This window comes from Musca autumnalis, unplaced genomic scaffold, assembly GCF_047663935.1.
Source record: "Musca autumnalis isolate F117 unplaced genomic scaffold, ASM4766393v1 scaffold_5, whole genome shotgun sequence".
NCBI lineage: Eukaryota > Metazoa > Arthropoda > Insecta > Diptera > Muscidae > Musca > Musca autumnalis.
Genome location: NW_027412088.1, coordinates 100,770,379 through 100,792,976, shown reverse-complemented (window position 1 = coordinate 100,792,976; position 22,598 = coordinate 100,770,379). Strand labels below are relative to the sequence as shown.

Genomic DNA, 22,598 nt, shown 5'->3' with positions numbered 1-22,598 from the left:
GGAAAGTGACTAGAATAGGGACAGTAAAAAGAACATTCTTCTTCTTCAAAATAAAAAGACAATAATGATCAAATAGATCCGATACGGGTCCTCAAACTGCACTTTTCCCAAATTTTGTGTGGGAGATCCTCGAAGGACGGACCGATATAGTCATTATTCTGACCTGACACATGACTGGATGAAATAATACGATGTGCAAAGTTTCGACCAATCAAAAAATCCCCTTGAGAGTTAACTTGCGGATTTGCGGCGCAAGTACAATCTGCTGAAGAAAATTCAAAACAATTCGAAAGGACTCTTAAATTTCACTTTTCCGAATTTTGTGTGGGAGGTACCATCAGGACCGATATATTCTTATCCGATCTATGTCTGGAAGGAATAATAATATATGGAAAGTTTGGAGCAAATCGATTACTCAGTTCGACAGTTATCGTTCACACAATTTTTCGAAAACAATTTTGAACTTATTTGGGAGAGGTGTGGACCGACATAGCCTACATTCGAAATCGGTAGATATGTTCGAGATTTATCGTGCGCACCAGCCAGTTAGACATTAAGAGAGACAGATGAACGGACAGCGCTAAATAGACTCCAAATTGTCTGAAACGAATTTCGTCCAAATATACTTGGGTCTAAAACCAATATTTCGATGAGACACATATTTGGTCGTATTTTGTTTGTATCCCCTTTACCCTAAATCCTGAGGTATAAAATAGGTGGCGAGGCGACCCCATGTTGCAATATTTGTATAAAAATCCAATTTTACAACTGAACTGAAAATTTCTCTATCATGAAAGAGACAATTTGTAGCATGGGAGGAAATTGTGGTTCTCTGCACAAAACACATTATATATCAGGTAGTAGGTGCGTTATCTTGCAGACACATTATTGCAATTTGCATCAGGGGAAAGGTCAGTAGTTATTATTCCATATGTAGGCTACTTTGCCGGTATATGCCCTCCAGGAATCAAAATATGAACCAAAAATAAAATTTGTATATTTTTCATACAAAAGTAATGGTGTATGTCAACCGCTAAATAATATCAGATCATCATGCAAAATTATAGGCATTTTCTTCAACCTAAACTCTTACCTCGTGCAAAATTTCGTGACTATTGAGCTATAATTGCGACCTCTAGCGGGTTTCTAATTACACTGCAAACAAAAAACTGAATATATTAGGTTGTAACTCTGTTATCTGATCACGTACATCAACATAATTGACATCAATTGAAAGGTCAAGAGATCGTCTTCCAGATATAACTCACGAGTGGGGAATGTGTCTTTCAGGAACAAAGATATAAGCTGTTTATTAAAAATTTTCACAATTTTTACACAAAAGTTGTGGTCCATTTAACCCACTAAATAGTATCTGATCGCCATCTCAAATTGCAAACTTCTTCTTTGTCATATACTCTTACCTTATTTAAAATTTCAAGTCGATCGGACTATTATTGCGACCTACAGAGCAGTTACAAAATCGGATAAAAATTATGTTTTTGGTCCATTTCACCCGCTAAATATTTTACGATCATCACCAATTAAAATAGCGATCTATTCTGATGTGAAACCGACCTCCGTACCAAATTTCGTGACGATCGGTCCATAATTGCGGCCTGGAGTTTGATTACAATTTATAATGGAAAGACGGACACACGGACGGACGGACGGACGGACGGACACACATCTCAAAATCACTTTATCTCGCCGAGATATGAAGATTGGTATACCACATTGGGGGTCTCCGACGAATATTTCGCGGTGTTACATGAATTTTTCCCAAAACAAACTTATAATACCCTTTCCACATAGTGGTGTAGGGTATAACAAGTAAAAAAGAATCAGTCGGCTTTGCCGACAGAGATATACCCTCAGCCTGTGTATATTGAAACAATTTTTTCCCAAAATACGTATGTATTTAGGGGGTTTTAAAAATTTTGGGCATTTGAACCGACAAAAATGTTGATTAGGATTAAAGATCAAAAGTTTTGCGGAGGAGATACTAAAAGGAATGGATCGACATTGACCATTATGGAAGTGGATCTCCAGCCACTACATATGGTGCCATAGGGGGTTGTTACACCCTTCGGGCTGTTTGCTCAAGAAGTATGGACTTGCCCCTGAAAAAAACTTTTACCATCGTAATAGAGGCAGCGAATGCAAATTGCTTCAACAAAAATCAAAGTGATTCGATATTAGGTCATAAAGTGAACTTATCCGAAATTTTGTGTGGGAGGTACCGGATGGAGTGGACAAATATAGTCCATATTTGAACCTGATCTATATCTGGTAGATATATTAGGATGTGTAAAGTATAGACCAATTCGGCCACTCCCTTCAAGAGTTACCGTACGAACAATTTTTCCGAACATTTTTGAACTTTTGTGGGGGAGGTACCTGAAGGAGTGGACCAATATGGCTTATCTTCAAACTTAAACTATGTTTGGACAGAATATTACTGAGGCCATATTTTGTACCGAATCGGCAGATCCGTTCGAGAGTTATCTTGGGCTCCAACCCCTCACACGGTGTCATAGGGGTTTTTTGCATCTTTCAGGCTATTTTCTCAGGAAGTGTGGACTTGCCCCTGATGAAACTTGTACCGTCGTATGGAGGGCAGTAAATACAAGTTGCTAAAACAAAAATCAAAGCGATTCGAGAGATGGCCCTAAACTGAACTTTTCCGAAATTTTGTATGGGAGGTACCCGAAGGAGTGGACCTATTGAGACCAAATTAAAACCTCATATTACTCTGGTAGAAAGTTTACGCTATACAAAGTACGGACGAAATCGGTCACTCCCTTCAAGAGTTATCGTGCGCACAAACTTTCCGAACATTTTCGAACTTTTGTGGGGGAGGTACCGGAAGGAGTGGACCGATGTAGGTCATCTTCGAACTTAAACTAAGTTTGGGCAAAAAATTACGAAAGCCAAAATTTGAACCGAATCGGTTCATCCGTTCGAGAGTTATCGTGCGCTCCAGCCAGCAGGACAGACAGACAGACAGACGGACGGACATGGCTAGATCGACTCAAAATTGTCTGAAACACATTTCGTCCAAACATACTTGGGGTCTAAAACCATTATTTCGATGAGGCACATTTTCATCGTATCAAAGTGTATATACCCTCCTTAGCCTAAAGGCTGAGGGTATAAACAACTAATTTGAAAATAAAATAAAAAATAGTTTCAAAATAAAATAAAAAAACAAAAATTTGTATTGAAAAATAAATTTTTGAAAAATATAAAAAGAGTTTTGGAATATAAGCAATTTTTTTTTTTCTTTAAAGAAGATTATTTTGAAATAAATGAATTTGTTCATATTTTGCAAAATAGAATACATATATTACATGTTTATGATTCATTCAAAAAAGAAACCGGTATTTATTGCTTTATGAACTGGGTTCATAATATACAAAAATCTGAACATTGGAAAATTTTTTTGAACACTATTCATATATTGAATGATTTTTTTTCTGTGTATGATGCGTACTTGCAGGATTTTTTCGTAAAGCTTCGATAAAGTAGGTAAAAGTGATATCGGTCTGTAAGATTTAACTTCTGTTGGAGGTTTACCTGGTTTTGGTATCATAGTAACTTCGGCCACTTTCCAGTAGTAGGGCACATAGAGAAGTTTAAAGGATGCATTAAAAATGTGTGTTATTTTTAGGATAATATTGTTTGGTAAATGTCTAAGCACTTCAGTAGTTATGAGATCAAAGCCCGGGCACTTTTTTAATTTTAAATTTTTGTGGATAGTTTCGTACACTTGATTGGGTGTTACAATAAGTATAATATCATTGCTGGTATTAGTGAACTGAATATCCTCGTATTGTGTTATTTGACGTATTTCTGTATCTTAAGTAAAAACGTTAGCTAGATGGTTAGAAAACAACTCAGCCTTTTGAGTATTAGTTTTTGCCCAATTTCCATCCGGTGTACGTATGGGGCATATTTGTACGGACGGTCGTTTTATGTTTTTTGTTGATAATCAATTAATCAATCAATTAATAAATAAAAACAAAATTCATTTTTTTCACCTAAAGAAATTAACAAATTTTAGATGCGAACTATATCGTACAGCCAATCACTTTGCTTTTGGTTTGGCTTGCCAGTTAACTAACAACAATTGTTGCCACAGTGGTAGTTTAGCATAAAGCGTGTGTTGTTGTGGTTTGTCGATATAGTCTCAATGTGATGGTGAGACAATGGTGGGGGTTGGGTTGTGGTTTGTTGATACAGTGTCAATGTCATGGTGAGACGATTAGACCATTCAAAAGAAAAGTAGAACAAAGTTGAAAGTATTTACCAAACAAGAGAGGAAATATAAGAACAAATAATGGGAATATAGGGAAAAACATAATTTTGCATCTCTTGAAAATCTTACATATTTTTGAAAAAATAGTGGCTTTCGGATGGATATAAGAAACTGCACATGTATCTTATGTGACTTACCTGTACAGTATGAAAAAACTGCATTATTCTGTGTACAAGATGTGTGTGTGTGACATCCAGAAGAAAGGATACGCAACGAAATATTGACATCAGTATTTTTTTTTTTTGTTTCTTAAATTGGGGGTTGCTTTAGTTTTGTCCACTTATATTTGCGACTAAAAATGTGTTTTGATTTTAACATTTTTATTAAATTCAGAATTCCTTATGTTTGTGTTTCTTCAATAAATATAAATAAACTAGCTGACCCGGTCCGCGTTGCTGGCCCGTTGTTTGGGTTCTCCGTGTAAACTTTAGTTATCTATCCAGTATTGATACACCCATAATTAGGCATCCCTCTAGAAACTTCATAATATAAATCAATGTTTTGACATAAATTCCATATAATGGTATCCCCCAAATTTAAGATATAAAATCTCTTTTATTATACCCTTCACCATAAATCGACAGTTTAAAGCACTTTGTGACCCACATATAATGGTCGGTGCACGTCAATTGACATTGCTATATATTGGATTGTTGGTCTCGGTTGGGGTCGTAATTATTACTGCAAAGAATTGTTGGTATAGGTCCACGTTTTGATATAGCTCCCATAGAACGGTACCGGCTGATTTTCGCTATTTTTGATGATTTAACATCATTATCACACCGAAATGGCTGAAATCTGGTTTTAATATATTTTAAAGAAAAGAGCATAAATATTCGTATCGACCGAAAGACACGCCTTTTTATTTGCGCTCGGTATGTAACAGTAATAGGTTCACGTTTTGATATAGCTCCCATAAAATACTACCTCCAGATTTTCGATAGTTCAGAGATATAGCCACTGTTCAGTATACGTCCTTGTTTTGATATAGCTCCCATAAAACTGTACCTCCCGATTTTCGCTATTTTTGGTGGATTTAACCTCATTCATGCAATAGTGGTAAAATACCCCTCAGCGAAATGTATGTTCCTTCGGGATATGTATGGCAACATTTATATAATTCATAAAAAATTACTTGTTATTATCGAGATTTTGCTGTATTTAAAAAATGTATCTTTACCTAGCTATTCCAAGGACTGAAATCAATGCTCATGAATGCTTCCCACATTTTGAGATTTTATCCGTAATTATAATATTTTCAAAAATCGAACACGATCGCGGTATTCTGATTCCAATGATGATATTGTATTGTATATCAATAACTTTGTCTGATTTCCAATGGATCTTTCTGGAATTTCGATCTTGTGACATCTCAAGTTATCCGGATTTTACTGTATTCCAAAATGTGGAGTTGATCGCGCTGTCCCACTTATTGTTTAGTGTTCAGCGTTTATAGCGTTTTTTAGGCATGCTTACAAAATATGTACATTATCTGAAATAATAAATGTTTGCAAATTTTGTGATGACCGCGATATTTCACTTTTTGCGATATTTCACTTCCGCGAAGACCATTCAGGGTCAAGACAGTAATTACAGTAGTATTGCAAACAATCTGTAAACAATACGTTCAAAAATATCACGGACTTCAGATTTAAAAAAAAAAAAAAAAATTTGAAGGAGAACTTCCGGTCACTACACTTAGCCGTATTAAAATAGCTCACGACCGCACTATCCCACTTGTTCAAGCTTGTGTTTATATCATTTTTGTGTCACGCTTACTAAAATTATGTATATTAATTGAAATAATACATTTTTGAAAACTTTGTGATGACCGCGATCATTCAGGGAAAACAATCTGTAAACAATACGTTCAAAAATATCAAAGATTTCAGATTTTCTTAAAAAATATTATGGGGGAGGACCATCGGTCACTATAAAAACAGCTTACGACAGTTCTAATTAATTGAAATAATACATTTTTGAAAATTTTGGGATGACCGCGATTTTCACTTCCGCGACGACCATTCAGGGTCAAGACTGTAATTACCATAGCATTGCAAACAATTTGTAAACAATATATTAAAACGTATATTGAATTTCGCGGTTTTCTTAAAAAAATTGTGGGGAGGATCACCGGTCACTACACTTAGCGGGATAAAGAAATAGATTACGACCTATTCTCAGACCTAAAAACTCCACATACAAAATTTCATAAGATTTCCCAATCGATTTTTCGGAATTTCTATATAGTGACATCTCAAGTCATCGAGATTTTACTGTATTCTAGTGTTGGGCAATCTCGTTCATTGAGCGGATCGATCTTTTTCATTCCGTTCACCAAAAAGATCCGGGTCGTTTACTTCGTTCGTTGGCTCTTTTTTGTTCAACAATACATTTGACTGTATTATTTTCTTTTGAAGTCGTTCGTTCTCTGCTGCATATGACTCCGTCGTTCTTTTCACCGAATCGTTCTTATGAAAATGTTCGTTCACGAATGACACAACTGTTGTGTCACTTGCTTGTTTGTGTGCTAATGGGGGTGGTTTTGATATGAAAGAACCAGATGAACGAATGATGCAAAAGAAAGATATGACCGATATGTGCTACTGAATGAGGTGAGTTACTGAGAGAGAGTAGCTCTCTGAATCATTGTTTTGTGTGGATAGGTGTGTACGATAACTTTCCCAGCAATGTGTGTGTTCGTTTACTCAAAATTTGTACAAATTGTTACTGGATGTTGTTCGTTTACTCTACAGTACAATGCAAAAGAGCTTAGTCGATTGCAAGAAGTTACTGGACTTGTACGAATTTGTACAAATTGTTGAGTAAACGAACACACCTAATAATTACTCAGTCAGTTCAATCAAGAAAAATTGCAGAAAGTTATCGAACAGCATTTAGCAAAAACTTGCAAGAAAGTCAGCTGTTTCCGAAAATGTATAAAATTTGTTTTTGTTTCTTTTGATATTTTAAACCAAACGGAACAAAAACATAATTTTTAAAATTGCAGTTTACTTATTTAATGCTATAATCCTATCCAGAACGTTTTAGAATCTAAAAAAATGTGAAATTGTGAAATTTTCTTGGTCAAAAATGTTAACATTTCGATTTGTTTACATTGAACAGGTGATTAAAAGTCAGCTGATCAGACTTGCAAATTTTTGCGGGACAAATTTTCCCAGCAAAAATTTGCAGGTTCTCAGTCACAAAAATCTCTCCAAACTCGCTCTCTTTTGCTGGATAATTTTGTTATCGAACAGCATACAGCAAAAATTTGTACGTATTTGTACAAATTATTGGGTTATCGTACACACCTGATATTTGTGCTGCTTGCGCTAAGGCAGCGTTTGTTTAGAGTTTGACTGCAAAACCAATGCTGTTAATTTTGTAAGCAGCAATGACTCGTCCATCGGGGATCTAAATGAACGATATAAAAGAATGAGCTGGATACGAATCCGTTCGTTCTTTTGACGGAATCGTTCCTTTGAGCCGGTTCGTTCATGAACGACACAACTCTACTGTATTCCAAAATATGGCGTTGACCGCGTTATTCCACATATTGAAGCCAGTGTTTTAGCGGTTTTGTAGTCACGCTTACTAAAATTAGGTATATTATCTGAAATAATACATTTTTGAATAATTTGGGATACCGCGATATTTCACTTCCGCGACGACCATTCAAAAAAATATATAGCCTATTTTCACCACCGGTGTTCCCAGCACATTATCTAAAATTTTCAAGAAAATCTATTCAGCCGTTTTTGAGTCTAACATACAAACATACAAACAAACAAACATACTAACATACACACATTGCCTTTTATATATTAGATATAAAATAATAAAGATATAAATAAAAAGCAAAATAAAAAAATTACAACTTTGTTTTCTTAAAAAATGATCATTTTAAAAAATGTGCTTATGTTTTGGCCGATACTGTACATATGTAGATCGACTCAGAATTTCACCCTGATCAAGAATATATACGATTATGTACTTTATAGGGTCCAAAGGGATTCTTTCAATGGGTTACAAACGGATAAACAAACCTAATATACCCTCTATACCATACAATAATGGTAATCATGGTGGATGTTTTCATTATAAACGCAGAAAAATATATGTTAGAAATGTGTTTGGATCCAAACAAATATGTGTTTGCAACATTTTGTAACAGATCCCAATTTTATTTGTTTAGATACCAAAATATTTTTTAATTTAGAACATATTTGTTATGAATGGAGAGAGGATTTTTGCCAAAGAGCATAACAACGGGCGCTCGCTTATTTTATAATAAAGAGCTGTGTTTATGATACAATAGAAGACGACGGGAGGGTGAAAAAGTTTGTTTTTGCTTTGGTGGTATGTATTCGGTACGCGACCAAACGCTTGTGTTTCTTCCTTTGTTGTTGGTGTTGAGATTTAACAAACCTAGCAATCGAAGAGGAAATGAAAAAAAAAACATTGTACAAATCGTTGAGTGAAGACGTTGAAGTGAGTAAATAAATCAATATATTTTATAATTGGCAGTTTTGTAATTGAATCAAAAAGGTGAATGGAAATATTTTATTGGACAAAAAATAAATCGCATTTAATATTGGTAATAACATTAATACATTTTTCATATACATACATGCATATATTTGAAATATGGATGTACCTATGCCCTCAGTCTTTAGCCTATTAGAGAACAAGTGGCATTAAATCCTATGCACCTATGTTGGTTTTGTATCTGCTGCTAATTGTGTTAGCAGCAATGTCTAGGGCTTTAGGCTAACGAGCGTATATACATTTTTACACGATAATATGTGAATCATCGATGCAATGGTTTTAGACCCCAAGAATGTTTGGACGAAATCAGTTTCAGACAATTGAGAGTCGATTTAACCTGTCTGTCGGGGGCAAGTCAATACTTTCTGAGAAAATCTGTAAAAACCCCAGTTAGCACCGATTAAAACGACTGATTTTCGACTGAAATTCGGAAATTGTAGAAGACTTAAAGACTTTATTTTTTCCCTTAGAACACTACATAAAGTGATTTCTTCACAAAGGATTTCTTTAATTTGTTAGGTTAACAAATGGCTAAATATCTTGGTTGAAGTGTGAAAAAAAACGCATTTAAAACAGAAGAATGTGTTTCCTCGGATTCTAAGCTGCGTAGAAGATGCAAAACAATATAACTACTTACTTTCGCGAATAATGGAATTAAGCAAGCTTTCGAAAATAAAAAAAAACATTAAATTGGCAAAAAAAATAGATGTGCTATGTAATTTGTTGTGTTTTATCGTATGTATTCAGGTGCGTATGATTGTTAATAATTAGAAAGATTGTGACAACAAGCATACGCACTGGTGGTTCCAATGCTAATAGAAAACCAAGAGATTAAAACGCAAAAATTCCTCTGTGCCATGGATCATCTCGACATCATAAATGATGGTGTACGTCCTGAGTACAGCCTCTATGTCCGCCCAAAATACTTTAACAACATAGTTGAATTGATTATATTTAAAATATGAATAAACAATTTATAGAGGGGTTTTTCAAATCTGAAATAATCCCAATATTCGGCTAGCCTTTTGTGTGTATCGATTTTACGGCTTTCAGTGTGTCACATGGGCATGCTAAGAAGCACTGCACCAAGTTGGCTCCCCTTATGCAAATATTATTCGATTAGGCCACAGTTGATAGAAAAATTTAGAATAATTATTGTATTAATATGTGATTTACTGCATAAAATTTCCCGGCCTAACTTACCAGAGAAGTGCCAATATGTGCAAATTTGTTGGATATTTTGATCATTTTCTTCCACAAAAGTTTGAAAGAAACGCTGAACTAAATTTTTTTAAATAATTCTTACCTTTATGCAACGAAAAATAAAATTAAATCAAAACAAACAATTTGTATAGAAAAATATTTATTTGTTTAATATTTATACTAGTTTCTAATTCTAACAATAACAATATGATTATCGATCGTTCTATAAACTACAAAAATTTTATAATATATTTTATATATAATATAATAATCAACAAATAAATATATTATATATGAGAAAAAAAATTAATTTAAAAATATAGAATTAATTAAACCTAACTAAAAATAATTGTTTTAAATATGCAAAGACGAAAAAAAACTTAACAATTGTAATTAATTATATTATTGTAAATTGGCACCTTAGAATCATAATGAAAGTACATAATTAAACAATGAACACAAATATGATAAAGAGAGAAAAGGAAGGGTGTTATTTTGAAAATGAAAAAGAGAAAGTAACTTTGTATTTACTGTTACAACGTATTTTTTGACAAATTTTCATATCAAGTACTTTAAATGAGCCAAGATAAAGCAATATGAAATATTGATATTCCAAAATTTTTAATAGTTTCAAATATATTTGAACGGAATGGTTATTTTTAATAATTTTATTAATGGCAGTTTTAGATATTTTTGTAAAAAGGACTAATTTTGAAATTTGTATCCATGTAATTTTCAAAGGTATGTGAAAGGAATTCGGGAATAGGATGGGAGTTGGGAAGGGATTATGGAATGTAATGGAATTGTGCGTTGGGAATGGTGGGAAAAAGGGATTTTTTGGGGAAGTCGGTAAACTAAACATGGATAAAATATGTGATTTCTAATTAATTTAATATTTTATGGAAATTCAGTTGAAAATATGTCCTTAATGTTGTTTGTATTACTTTCTTAGATCATTTTTAAATATCACTCCCCTCTTAAAAATAAATTCATTTAAAATATTTTATAATGGCATTTTATATATACAAAAATATATATTTATATACCTAAGGAAATGTTATACCAATTCGAATTTGTACTAAAAAAACCCATTTTTTTAAAACCCAAGAATTTTGAAGTTTCTGTTTCTAGCAAATGATAAGAATTTCGAATATTTAGAAAATTTCCAATTAAATACAAAATCAATGCCAATATATTTTTATTTTAGTCTGAATAACATTTTGTTTTGTTCTTGGAAATTGAGTTGAAGTTTTTCATGTTTCTCTTTTTTTATGTTATAAGTAATAATCAAAACTATAAGTAACTATATTATTTTTAATTATTATTTTCCACATATATTTTATTGTTAATGATCCTATTATAAAATGTTGTTTTTTTATTTGTTATGTTAACAATAAAACCTATGAAAAAATAATATATATTGTTACATAATTGTTGAGGAAATTTTGCAGTATTTTTATCTTATTTTTAACAAAATAATAAAAGTAATATCTAAGCAGTTATAGTTGCATGTCGGGAACTGCTAAATAATAAAATATAATTCATAATTAATTACTTTTCAATTAATGTAAATCGCTTAAAATATATTAGTAAGCAGATCTAATAGTGCATTTTTTATTTCGTTTATTTGTTTGTTGTCTCCATTTTCGTAAAATTAAATTTTTCGTTATACCAAATAGCTGAGAGGGGTATCATCCACCCTAAGATTTTTTTCTATTTTAATTCTATATATTAAATTTTGTTTCATTATTCTCAGAGTCTTAATAAAATTAAATGTGAGCAATAATTTTGTCAGCTAATAAGAAATCACTTTGATTTTTTTTGCTTACTGCACTTTTAATTGATTTCTTATTTAAGACTTGAAGTACAATATCATGAATACCATAGATTGGAATCTGAAAATATATTCTTATTTATTCTTTTTACTTCTTTTAGCAGTTCATAAATATATATTCTGGGCAAAGATTGGGTAACTTTAAAGATCAATAGTGGGATCCTGAAAGAAAATTGATACGCTTACTTACCTATAATATTCGTTAGTTACAGATATTATGAACAAATCAGAATTTTCATTAATCGGTAATTATAATTACGAGGTTACTAAAGTTTCAGTGTAAACCCCAAGAGCTAATCTGATTAATTCTTGATTTATTCCATTCAGAATATACTTAAATATCGTTACTCCTGCGACATACAGTTAGCGTTAAAAGTGAGTAAATGATTTATTTTCGTAAAAACACAAAATTTACCGCCTGTTGAGGTATGTCGCACGGAAACCAGTACGAAAGGAAAGCTGTCACTCACTTCCGTCTAAAAATGCGTTCATGTATTTCGCAAACTATCGTGCGACTGCCGTTACGTATCCTATGCGAAATATTACTAATTTGAATGTACATTTGTACAACTATGTTCCATAAATGAGAGTTATTAGAATATGTGTGATTTGTTTTGTTTGAAAAATAAAATGTTTCGGTATTTTGAATTATTTTATTTAATTGATTTCTTCAAAATAATGAATGAAACCGCCATTAAAACGTGTCTGAAAAATTTTTATTTTGTTTCAAGAATGTGTTGCATAAATTTGTTTTAAGATTTTCGGTGTTATTCGCGAGTTTACGTTCTACTCGGCAGCTACAAAGCAAGTGAGTGATTTTGACATTCTCTTTCTATAAGAGACAGACCTTTCGAAATACATAAACCCAAATTTAATGGAAAAGTGTACGTTTACGTGTTATTTCGTATGGCTTGTCGGACCCATAGATTTTCGTTTCGAAGGTGTTTACATGAACAGAAAATGATTTTTTTCCACTTCCGAAGCGCAAGAAACCTTTCGGTCGACATACATGAACAGGCTGTTAGTTTGAATTAAAAAAGAATTAAACAAAAGTTTTGTAGTATTTTTTTATTCGAATTTTAATTCGAATTGTTGTAGTGAAACGGGTCATAAGCGTCTACATAATTGTGTTTTCCTACCTTTACGTTCCAAGTATTCCTAAAGACGTTCAATCGGATTGAGGTCTGGAGATCGCGGTGGATGGTATACTTGTTTTGGTGTTCGGTACAGTAGCCATTGTTTTTGTCGGGGCATGTCAATATTTTAATATATCCGGCATTGAGTGGTACTTCCCGATTTTGGGAATTTTTAAGGTTTTAGCCAAATTATCCAACCGAAATAGCTGAAATTTGGTATTAACACTTCGTTGGGGAATCAAAATATTCCCAAGAATAATGGTCGATGCAAGTCCACGTTTTGATATAGACCCCATAACCGCCCGCTTTCCAGTACTTTCAAGAATTTAACCGCAATATGCAATCGAAATGGCTAAAAAAAATTTTGTTGGGTCTTCGTTAGAGCTGTAACATGTTTCGACAAAGAATTGTCGGTATAGGTCAACGTTACAGAATGATAACACCCGATTTTTGACATAGGTCCATATTTAAGTATAGCCCCCATATAAGGGTACCTCCCGATTTTCGGTATTTTGGGGATTGTAGCTAAAATTTGTATCCGCACTAGCTGTAATTTTACATTTGAGGTTTCTAACGGTCGCAACACTTCTTTACAAAAAATTGTGAACAAAGATCCATCATTAGGTATAACCCCCATATAATGGTACCTCCCGATTTTGAAGATTTTAGCTAAAATTTTTAACCGAAATAGCAGCTAAAATTTTACATTTGAGGTTCTTAACTGTCACAACACTTTTTCGCCAAAGCGTTTACAATAGGTCCATGTTTCGCTATAGCCCCCATATAAGGGTAGCTCCCGATTTTCGGTATTTTGAGAATTGTATCTACATTTTTTACCGAAATATCAGTAATTTGATATTTGAGATTGCCATTGGTCTCAAAAATTATACCCCTAAAATAGTTCATGTTTTGCTATAGACAACTATATAAAGGTACCTCTACATTTTCGGTATTTTTAGGGCTTTAGCTACATATTAGGACTGAACTACATGGGATATCTGAGGTCGAAACACTTCTACACCTAAAATTACTGACAGGAAGGAAAACTAATTATTCCATTCCAGTTCAGATTATTTTAGGGTGGAAGGAATAAAAAGTTCGGCCCAGACGAACTTAACTTTTTTACTTGTTCATAATTGATTCTGTGTCTTCCAAATATTTTTGAAATTTCACGTAAGGATTTGTCATTGTTTCTTAAATCAATAACAATTTTCTTGGTTTCAATGTTTATGTCAGTTATAATGATTCTTTGTTCAATTTATCACTAACGACCTGTTTAAGACGAATAGAAATCCTATTCGTTCGAACTACTACCAAACTTCTATTTTTGAAAACCATTTGCGGCATTTGTTTATTTTCAGTTAAACAATAATTCAAGCAATTCAAGCCCATTTAAATTAAAATCGTGTTAGAGAAACAGGTCAGTAAATTAAATATTCATCTTTCAAAAACAATTCAAAATGCCTTAAAACAATGATCAAATTAGTTTCCGTCACCGGCATCGTAAAAAATAAACATTAAATATAACGATGCTACATTTTATTAAACTTGACATGTCACTGTTGACTCATGTTGACTTTTTGAAAGTCGTATCTAAAAATCATATTAACGTTTATTGTTGCAATTTTTATCTTCCATTTTATTGAAAAGCATTCAACTGTATTTTTTTTATTCATTAGAAACTCTATTATTTTACCAATGAAATTATCTTTGAATCTGGGAATTGAGCCCAGGCATTCAAAGTGTAACAAAATATCATAACTGCAGAAGAATAGTCTCCGTAAATTATACTAAATATTATCGGGATCTGAGAAATCCAAATTTTCACTTCATTTTCACGAAATATTGTTAGAGACGCAAATGGTTTCGAGCCATGTCAGCATTAAGTAACATAAGAAATAACACCTCTGAACTTTTCAATTTAGGATATATTTCAAAGAAGAAGTTTAAAAGTTATCAACAATTTATCCAGCAGGCTGAACAAATGAACAACTACTCAATACCCTAATACGGTCTAAAATCGCCCTCATTCCTTGAGAAATTGCGCATTAAATCCTCTTGAAACATAATGTTGGTTCCCGTACGTAGATTCTTGCAGGTTCGGGAACAGAACAATATTCCTTCATTACATGTATTTAGACTTTCAAAACATTGAGGGTGTATTGTATACACATTTTTTATATGGAAATTGGTTCAAAATATTCTAAAAAAAAATTTTCATTCTCCCCAAGAGAAAGAGAGAGAGAGCTCAATAAAAAAAAATAATGTAAACACACGATTCGACCTATCCAGAACAATAAGAATATCTTCGTGTATTTAAAATATTCCTTAATTTGATAAAACTACACCTAAAATAATAATCAAAAATAAACTAATACTACAAAAATATTCCTAATTCTAAAAAAATATTGTTAGATATTTTAAAATAAATTCTTTTGAGACATGTTATAAATTTTGTAGTTTTTTATATAATTCGTTAATCGAAGAAAAAACCAATTTCAGAAGTTTTAACAGCTAATACCTGAGAATTTCTAAAATTTTCCAACGATACATTTGCAATATCGTTAATTTTTAAATCTTTCAAATCTATAATTAAAAAATTCGCATACCCATAATTTTTTCCTACACTCGTAACTACTTTTATCTTCCATGCCTTTCCAACTCTTTCTAAAAAACTAGTAGCATTACTATTCAATTCACTGCCTATATATTTTGCCAATTCATTATTCTCGTTGTTTTGCTTAAAATATAAAAACAATAAATTCGAAAAAGTTATAAACTTAAATGTTATAATTTAAAAACTAAATACTGCAATTTTCCCTCAACTCGTTAAAAATATGAATTACAAAGAAATTAACAGCAAAAGTGCGTGGTTTCGAAACCCGTATTCAACATTAATAAAAATCCAACAAAGAAAAAAAACTATTCTCATAATGGGGTCGGAGGAATTTACAGCCATTAATATTTCGTTTCCTATTACATTTTTCGTTCTTTTCTAATCCTGCTTACTAATAACAATAATAATAATAACATAATACATACAAACATGAACACTTTCGTTACTAAAAATTAAAAACAAAAAATCTTACCATTTTATTCTTACCTAGCCCTAGAATCAAACAAAAACGCCTAGATTCCCATCATATACACTTACGGCACTTTTAAACGGGTCCAATTGTTTGATCCATTTTGCGTGCCCGAAAACCAAAACCCTTACTGCCATCAGGACCAATTGGTGTTCGTACCAGATGTTCGGCAGCCCGGGTAGCAAACGAACCGGAACGAGAACGTGGTGAACCATCAATAAAACTACCTGTACGTGAACGTGGTTGCCCATCATAGTCATTTTGACCATGTTTGTAGCTACTCAAAAAGCTGTTGGCCCGTGAACGTGGTGAACCCTCATACTCGGAACCAAATGAACAGCGACGATCGTAACCGGAATCTGTGGATATGCGACGACCACCAATATATTGAGCATTATCATATTGGGCCAATTTACTGCTAATATTATTGAAATTATTCGAGTAGCGTCTGGGGAAAACGTTGTAGCCACCGCCACCACCACCAACATTGGGATCTTCATAGGGGGTGCCCGGTTGAGTATCCAAAGATTGTTTACGATCTAAATTGAAATCATTTGACATACGACGATGATAACTATTGTTGATGTTGTTGCCGCTACCGCCATTATTAATGTCACTGGCATTTGAAAATGTGCGCTCAAATTGCATAGAGCCATTGGAGAAGCGACGCTCACTATTGCTGCCCACAGATCCCAAGGAGGATTTACGATATACTTCATTATTTTGTCCAAAATCTGAAACACGTCTTGAGCAAGGACAGTTATCGGAACAATTCGAGTCACGCCTCTGTGGTGCATTATCTGAACAATTTGAAGTGCGTCTAACCATATCGGCATAGCCGCCTCCACCTTCTTGTGAACAATTCGAAAGGCGTCTTTGTAAATTCGATCCTGAACCACTATTCACCAAGCCTGAATTGCTGTGTTGGTGGTGAATTGGTTTTGTTGATTCCATAGAGGTGTTAATATTAGCTGCCGTATTAGCTGATATGGTGGATGTGTTGCTATAACGTCTCGGATTGTAGGCAAAGTAGTTGGGATTAGTGCCCGGCGATATGGGGCTTTGTGGTCCAGATTCTTGGCTTATGCTGCCCCTAGGTTGATAATGGTAATGATGATGCCCACCACTAGCCGGTGCAGTACTAACATGTTGATGTTGCGGCTCACTGGCAGCAAAACTGCCACGATGTGCCCCATTATAGGCGGGAGCATGAGTATGGAACTGTTGCGGAGCACCATTATTAATATATGCGTTTGGTATTTCCGTTGGATATGTTTTTGCTGAAAAGTCAGAGTTGTTACGTTTGAGACGATAGCGCAAATCAAAATCGTGAGCCACGGCAGCACCACTGAAACTTCCACCTCGGGTACGTTCATAGTTGTGATCGTTGAAGTAGCGATAATTCTCAACCATCCGCACCACCGGAGTGGTAACTTGTATAACTGCCTTTTTGCCTGTCTTCTTTTTGGGTGCCACCATCTCATACACCTTAAATGGACCCTGTAAATTGCGGGCTTCTCGGGCTGAGGCTGATTCCAAATATTCCACCAGGGCACATTCCTTCTGCTGCATTTCAGGATATTTATTCATGAATTGACGAACATCTACTGGTATGGCCATACCCGGCTTGAGGATACGTATCAAGGCAATTTCTCCACATTTCGAAAAGAGATCTGAAACCTTTTCAATTGTCAACTTATCCAAAGGTAAATCGCATACAACAATGGTGCGTGAAGGCATGGTTTCATCGAAATTGGGCAAGGGGTCAATGCGCCTTATCTTTGTGCCCAAATCATTCAATTCGATTTTTTGTGACTTACGTCTTACGGCATTGCCCACCACTTTCCATTCCTTGGTCAGTTGGCGCACTCTCTTGAAACTTGAGACCAATTTAAGGCTAACAAAACCTTCCTTATTTCGTTTGACATGTTTCAGTAGGAAGGCATCCTTGAGTATGGATTCATTGGAGAAGTAAAATTCCACAGCTTCGGTAATTTCACTGGCTAATTCGTCGCTAGGAACCAGGGCTGGATCTAAGGTGTCAATTTCATTGACCAAAGGTTTATTGTCCACGGAAATAGTGGTGGCCTGTGATACCACAGAATTGGCAGTTTCTGCTACTGGTTCAGGCTTCTTCATGGTCAAGAAGGAACGATGAACACGTTTTTGTTCTGTGTTAATGGCAGTTACACTTGGTTGGCTAGTTTCTGCTGTTATATCATATTTGAAATTAGGATGTAAATAGATATTGTCCATATGTGGATGATGATGTTGATGAGATCCGGTTTGATTTTTACGGAATTTTTCTAAATTAGCCTCACTTAATACTGCAGTGGTAGTTGTGGTAGTGCTGGTTGTTAGATTGGTATCTGCCACAGGGCTTAAGGGTGAACTGTGGGTGGGTGATGATGTCAAATCGATGTCATGTAAGACATGATTATCTACAGCCAAAGGTTTTAGCTCATCATCTTCTTCCGATTCTTCTGAACCCTCAATGGATGACCCCATACCAACATCAATTTTCTCATCACCATTTTCTGAGGGTGAATTACGTGGAGGTGGTGGAGACATGGCTGGTGCCGAGGCTCCCATACTTTCATGGCAGCTGTCATCATCACTGCTGTTGCCAGTTCCACCGGCTGGCATACCTTCATCGCTACCAAATTGGGAATCCAAGGATTGATTTTGTGAATCCATTTGATGCAACAAGGCCTGAGCTGAACGCTTTGCATGGAACCTAAGTAGTTTGGAGGGTAATGATGATGATAGTGGTACAATGGCTTTATTAGAGTGTTCCGGTGATGAACAGGAACTGTTGCTGCAACAAGGTTGCTCCTCCTCCACCTTTGGTTCCTCTTTCGCACTTTCGGCAATTGGTAGTGGTTTAGCTTTCAAGTTATCAGCAGCTTCATTTATATTAGCCTCCATGCTAGTTTCAGTGCTGGTCATGGTAGTGGTTTCAGTGCGCACAGTGGTAACCACAAATGTGTGACCATTCTTAATATGTTGGCTACGTACTTCACAGACTTCAGTTTCTCCCTCAGGCCATTGATCATCAGATGCCGCCAATTGCTTGGACTCTCTACGGCTAAGATCTATTATTTCCTCAGCTTGGGGAATACTTGATGGTGTTACCGACATTTTTTCTTGATCGCTCATTTTGAATTTTATTTATATTTTCTATTTATTACTTAACGTTTCTATGAGAAACAGAATTGAATATTTTGCAATTGTTGTATTGTTTTTTTTTTTCGAAAATTTGCAAACGATAGTTCTTATTAAAATTTGGGTTTTTCTTTTTTGAGTATTGTGTTTGGCTTTTTGTTGGCTGGCAATTGCTTGGAAAATGTTTTGATTTTTCTTTCAGCTGTTTACTTTTTATTCCTCTTTAGCTTTGAAATCGTGTGAACCAAACATTATTGCTTGTCTATTCACGTTGCCTTGCACTCCAACAAATAAGCTTAGGTTATTGGTCCAAAGTCAATTTAAAAGTTCACAGCACTGCCCGTTAATGTCAATTCCGTTATGTGCAAAATCTAAAACCACAGCAGTATGGTAACTTTAATAGCAACAACATGAGAGTTTTGTATTTCACTTTCACTTTCTTCCAGATGGCGCCCAATAGCGTCAAAGCTTTGTTTTCAAGGTCGTTGTTATAATGTCAACAATTCCCTTGCTAATTTGGTGGGCATTAGAGATTTATTGTGTATGTGTTTACTTTCACTTTCTTTTAGATGGCGTTCGATTTGAGTTGCAGTGTTTATTTACAATTTCAAGGTCGTTTGGTAAAACTTTACGTTATTGAGGTCTCTACGTGCGAACACGTACGTTTGCTATAATTGAAGCTAGTTTGTTGCACTCTTTTACTCTTTCTTTTTTGTTTGTGATTTGAACTCTCTTCCTTTCTTTTCTTTCTCTTAATTGATATTCTTATGAGAAATGTAAACGACTCTTGCCGTTAGTTGACACATGGGCTATACTAAATGTTCACTTGGAAACTTATTTACACTTCACTGGCGCGTTCATTGAACGCTTGTTGGTTTTTTGTAATGATTGTAAAGTTTATTGCGTTATACCACGAGTAGTTGACGTTCGGGTTTTTTCTGTTTATTTTTGTTATTGTTTTGTGATGTAGCGTGCTATTTTTTGTTACTTCTTCAAGTTGTCTTTCAAGATATGTTGTAATCCTCTCTCTCGTTCAATTGCTTTTGAAGACGTTTTGTGGTAGTTTGTTGGTCTAGTAGAGTCTCAATGGCGAGAGGGAACTTTGTTAAACTTTGAATGTCTTCGTCGCATTTGGTGTTTGAGTAACTAAGTGGACGTGCTTAAAATTGCAACTGGTTTTTGTTAACACTTTTGATTTCAATTCGTCAGTATGGTTTATTTCCTCTGTGTACTGTATTTTTTTGGGGGCAATGCATACAAACTGCCGGCCAGGTTATTAACTGTTGCCGTTGCGTTTTTTTTTTTATTTAGGCCACAATATGCTTAACACGCACGCACCAATTTGTCATAACTCTTAGATAATAACGCCAGGCCATCAGTCAGCGAGTGGCTCTTGAAAAACCAATAAACGGTCACCTATTTTTGAGGGTTCGTTTTGTCTTCTTTTTTTTGGGTTTTGTGTGAGGGTTTTTGGTATTCCCAACACGTATTTGTGGTTTATGGCTAAAAACTTAGCTCTTCGTTTTAGTGTTTTTATTTTTTGCTTATTTTATTATTTCTCTTAACTCTGCTTTGCTCAAACCCTCTTCAATTCACAATTTTCGTTTATAGTTTTTCATCGTCTTCTTTTTGTTGTTTTATGCATTTGTTTTGTATCGAACCCAAAATTCAAGTTCAAGCAAATTTTATTTCTTCACTTCATAAAATTTTCATTCATTTGAAAACCGCACACAATTTGAAAAGTAATTAACCGTTAAAACCGTAACGCGTGTGACTGATCTAATAGTTCAGTTGGGTTGGTTGGTTGATTGTTATGAAAACGGCACACGGAGAGTGAGTTCATGCAACGACGCTGCAACACGGAGATAGACTGAAATTGCAAATTGATTTGAGGTCGGTTAAATACCCTCTGCTTTCGTTGTTTGGTTTTTTGTCGTCTGCTATTGTTGCTGTTGTTGTTATCGTCGTGGTTTTGTGTCATTATTGCCTCTACTGTCGATAGGTTTTCGGCGTGCGCGCTGCTTTGAATTGCTCAGTTTCAGGCAAATCGACGACGTTATTTGCCTCTTACGGCCCGTTTTGAGTTCAGTTAAAAATCGGCTTCCTTCGTTATGATTTTTTACTTTGTTGTTGGTCGGATATGGAGCCGCGCCACATACACACATTGTCCTCTTTGCTGCTACCGACTGCAAAAACGTAATGTTGTTGTTATTCTTGTTATTGACGCAGTTCTCAACTGAGGTGCTTAAACGTCTGGTGGCGAATTTTTGCAAACACATTTATACGCACACCGTATACTGATCTGTACCGATTGCTGTAGGCTTACATGCTTACATTTCGCATACGCATAATTTTTTGCAAAAACAAAATCAAGCGACTCGTAAACTTGTTGCTCTCCTTCTCTGTCAACGTTTACGTCACGTTGTTGTTGTTGAATTTGTTTTTGAAATTATTATTCTCGTGGGGTGCTTGCTTGAAACGAAATGAAAAAAAGACTAAAGCTAACAGCCTTACAACAATGATTCAATTTTTTTTTTTTTGCACGAATTACTTCCGTTTTTCTTCACAATCAATAACAAACGGCAAGATCTTGGCGTTTTTTTTGGTCGGGTTGTCATTTAACAGAACATTCGTGATCTCTATTATTAATGTGTGTAATGACTATGATGCAGGCATGGGATTGTTTGTTTCCGAAAATCAGCCTGAAGTGAAAGTGATTTTAATTTTGGTTTAATTACTTCATTTTTAGATTACACAAATGTATACAGATAACACAACATATTCTTCTCAGTTTATTCAATTATAATAATTATATAATTGTTCCACAAACATCCCAGAAGGGACAAGTCAAAGAGAAGTCTCCTCTCATATGAATGAGCGCACCCGATTCATATTAGCTCAATGATATGGTACTTACTTTTTATCGCTGAGTCCGAACGCCGCGGCGTGTCTTACGACTCCGGTTGTAGAGAAGTTTTACGTGGCTGAAATACTAAGGAAATGTCGCCAACACTACTAAGGGATATTTTGCCACCGTTAAAAATTTGATGTTGCCTGGTCGGTAAGCGAACCGCAGAACTTTTGATTGCAATGCGGGTGTATACCACATACATATGTGCAAAATCTAAAACCACAGCAGTATGGAAAATTTAATAGCAAAAACATGAGAGTTATGTATTTCACTTTTACTTTTTTCCAGATGGCGCCCAATAGCGTCAAAGCTTTGTGCACCACTGTGGCACCCAATTAGTCAATGAGCACCCCTCATCCCCATAACATTCTAGCGGAATGGTGAAACCTTTTCC

The 22,598-nt window shown here is 34.6% G+C and overlaps 1 protein-coding gene across 1 annotated transcript; it reads right to left on the bottom strand.

Annotated features, from left to right (window-relative positions):
* Window positions 1-11,808: 11,808 nt before the first annotated feature.
* Window positions 11,809-21,161, bottom strand: Achl (La ribonucleoprotein translational regulator Achilles). The gene has a single exon (XM_073989310.1). It carries the CDS (start codon window positions 19,285-19,287, stop codon window positions 16,204-16,206), a length of 3,084 nt encoding a protein of 1,027 aa, XP_073845411.1. The 5' UTR covers window positions 19,288-21,161; the 3' UTR covers window positions 11,809-16,203.
* Window positions 21,162-22,598: the final 1,437 nt, after the last annotated feature.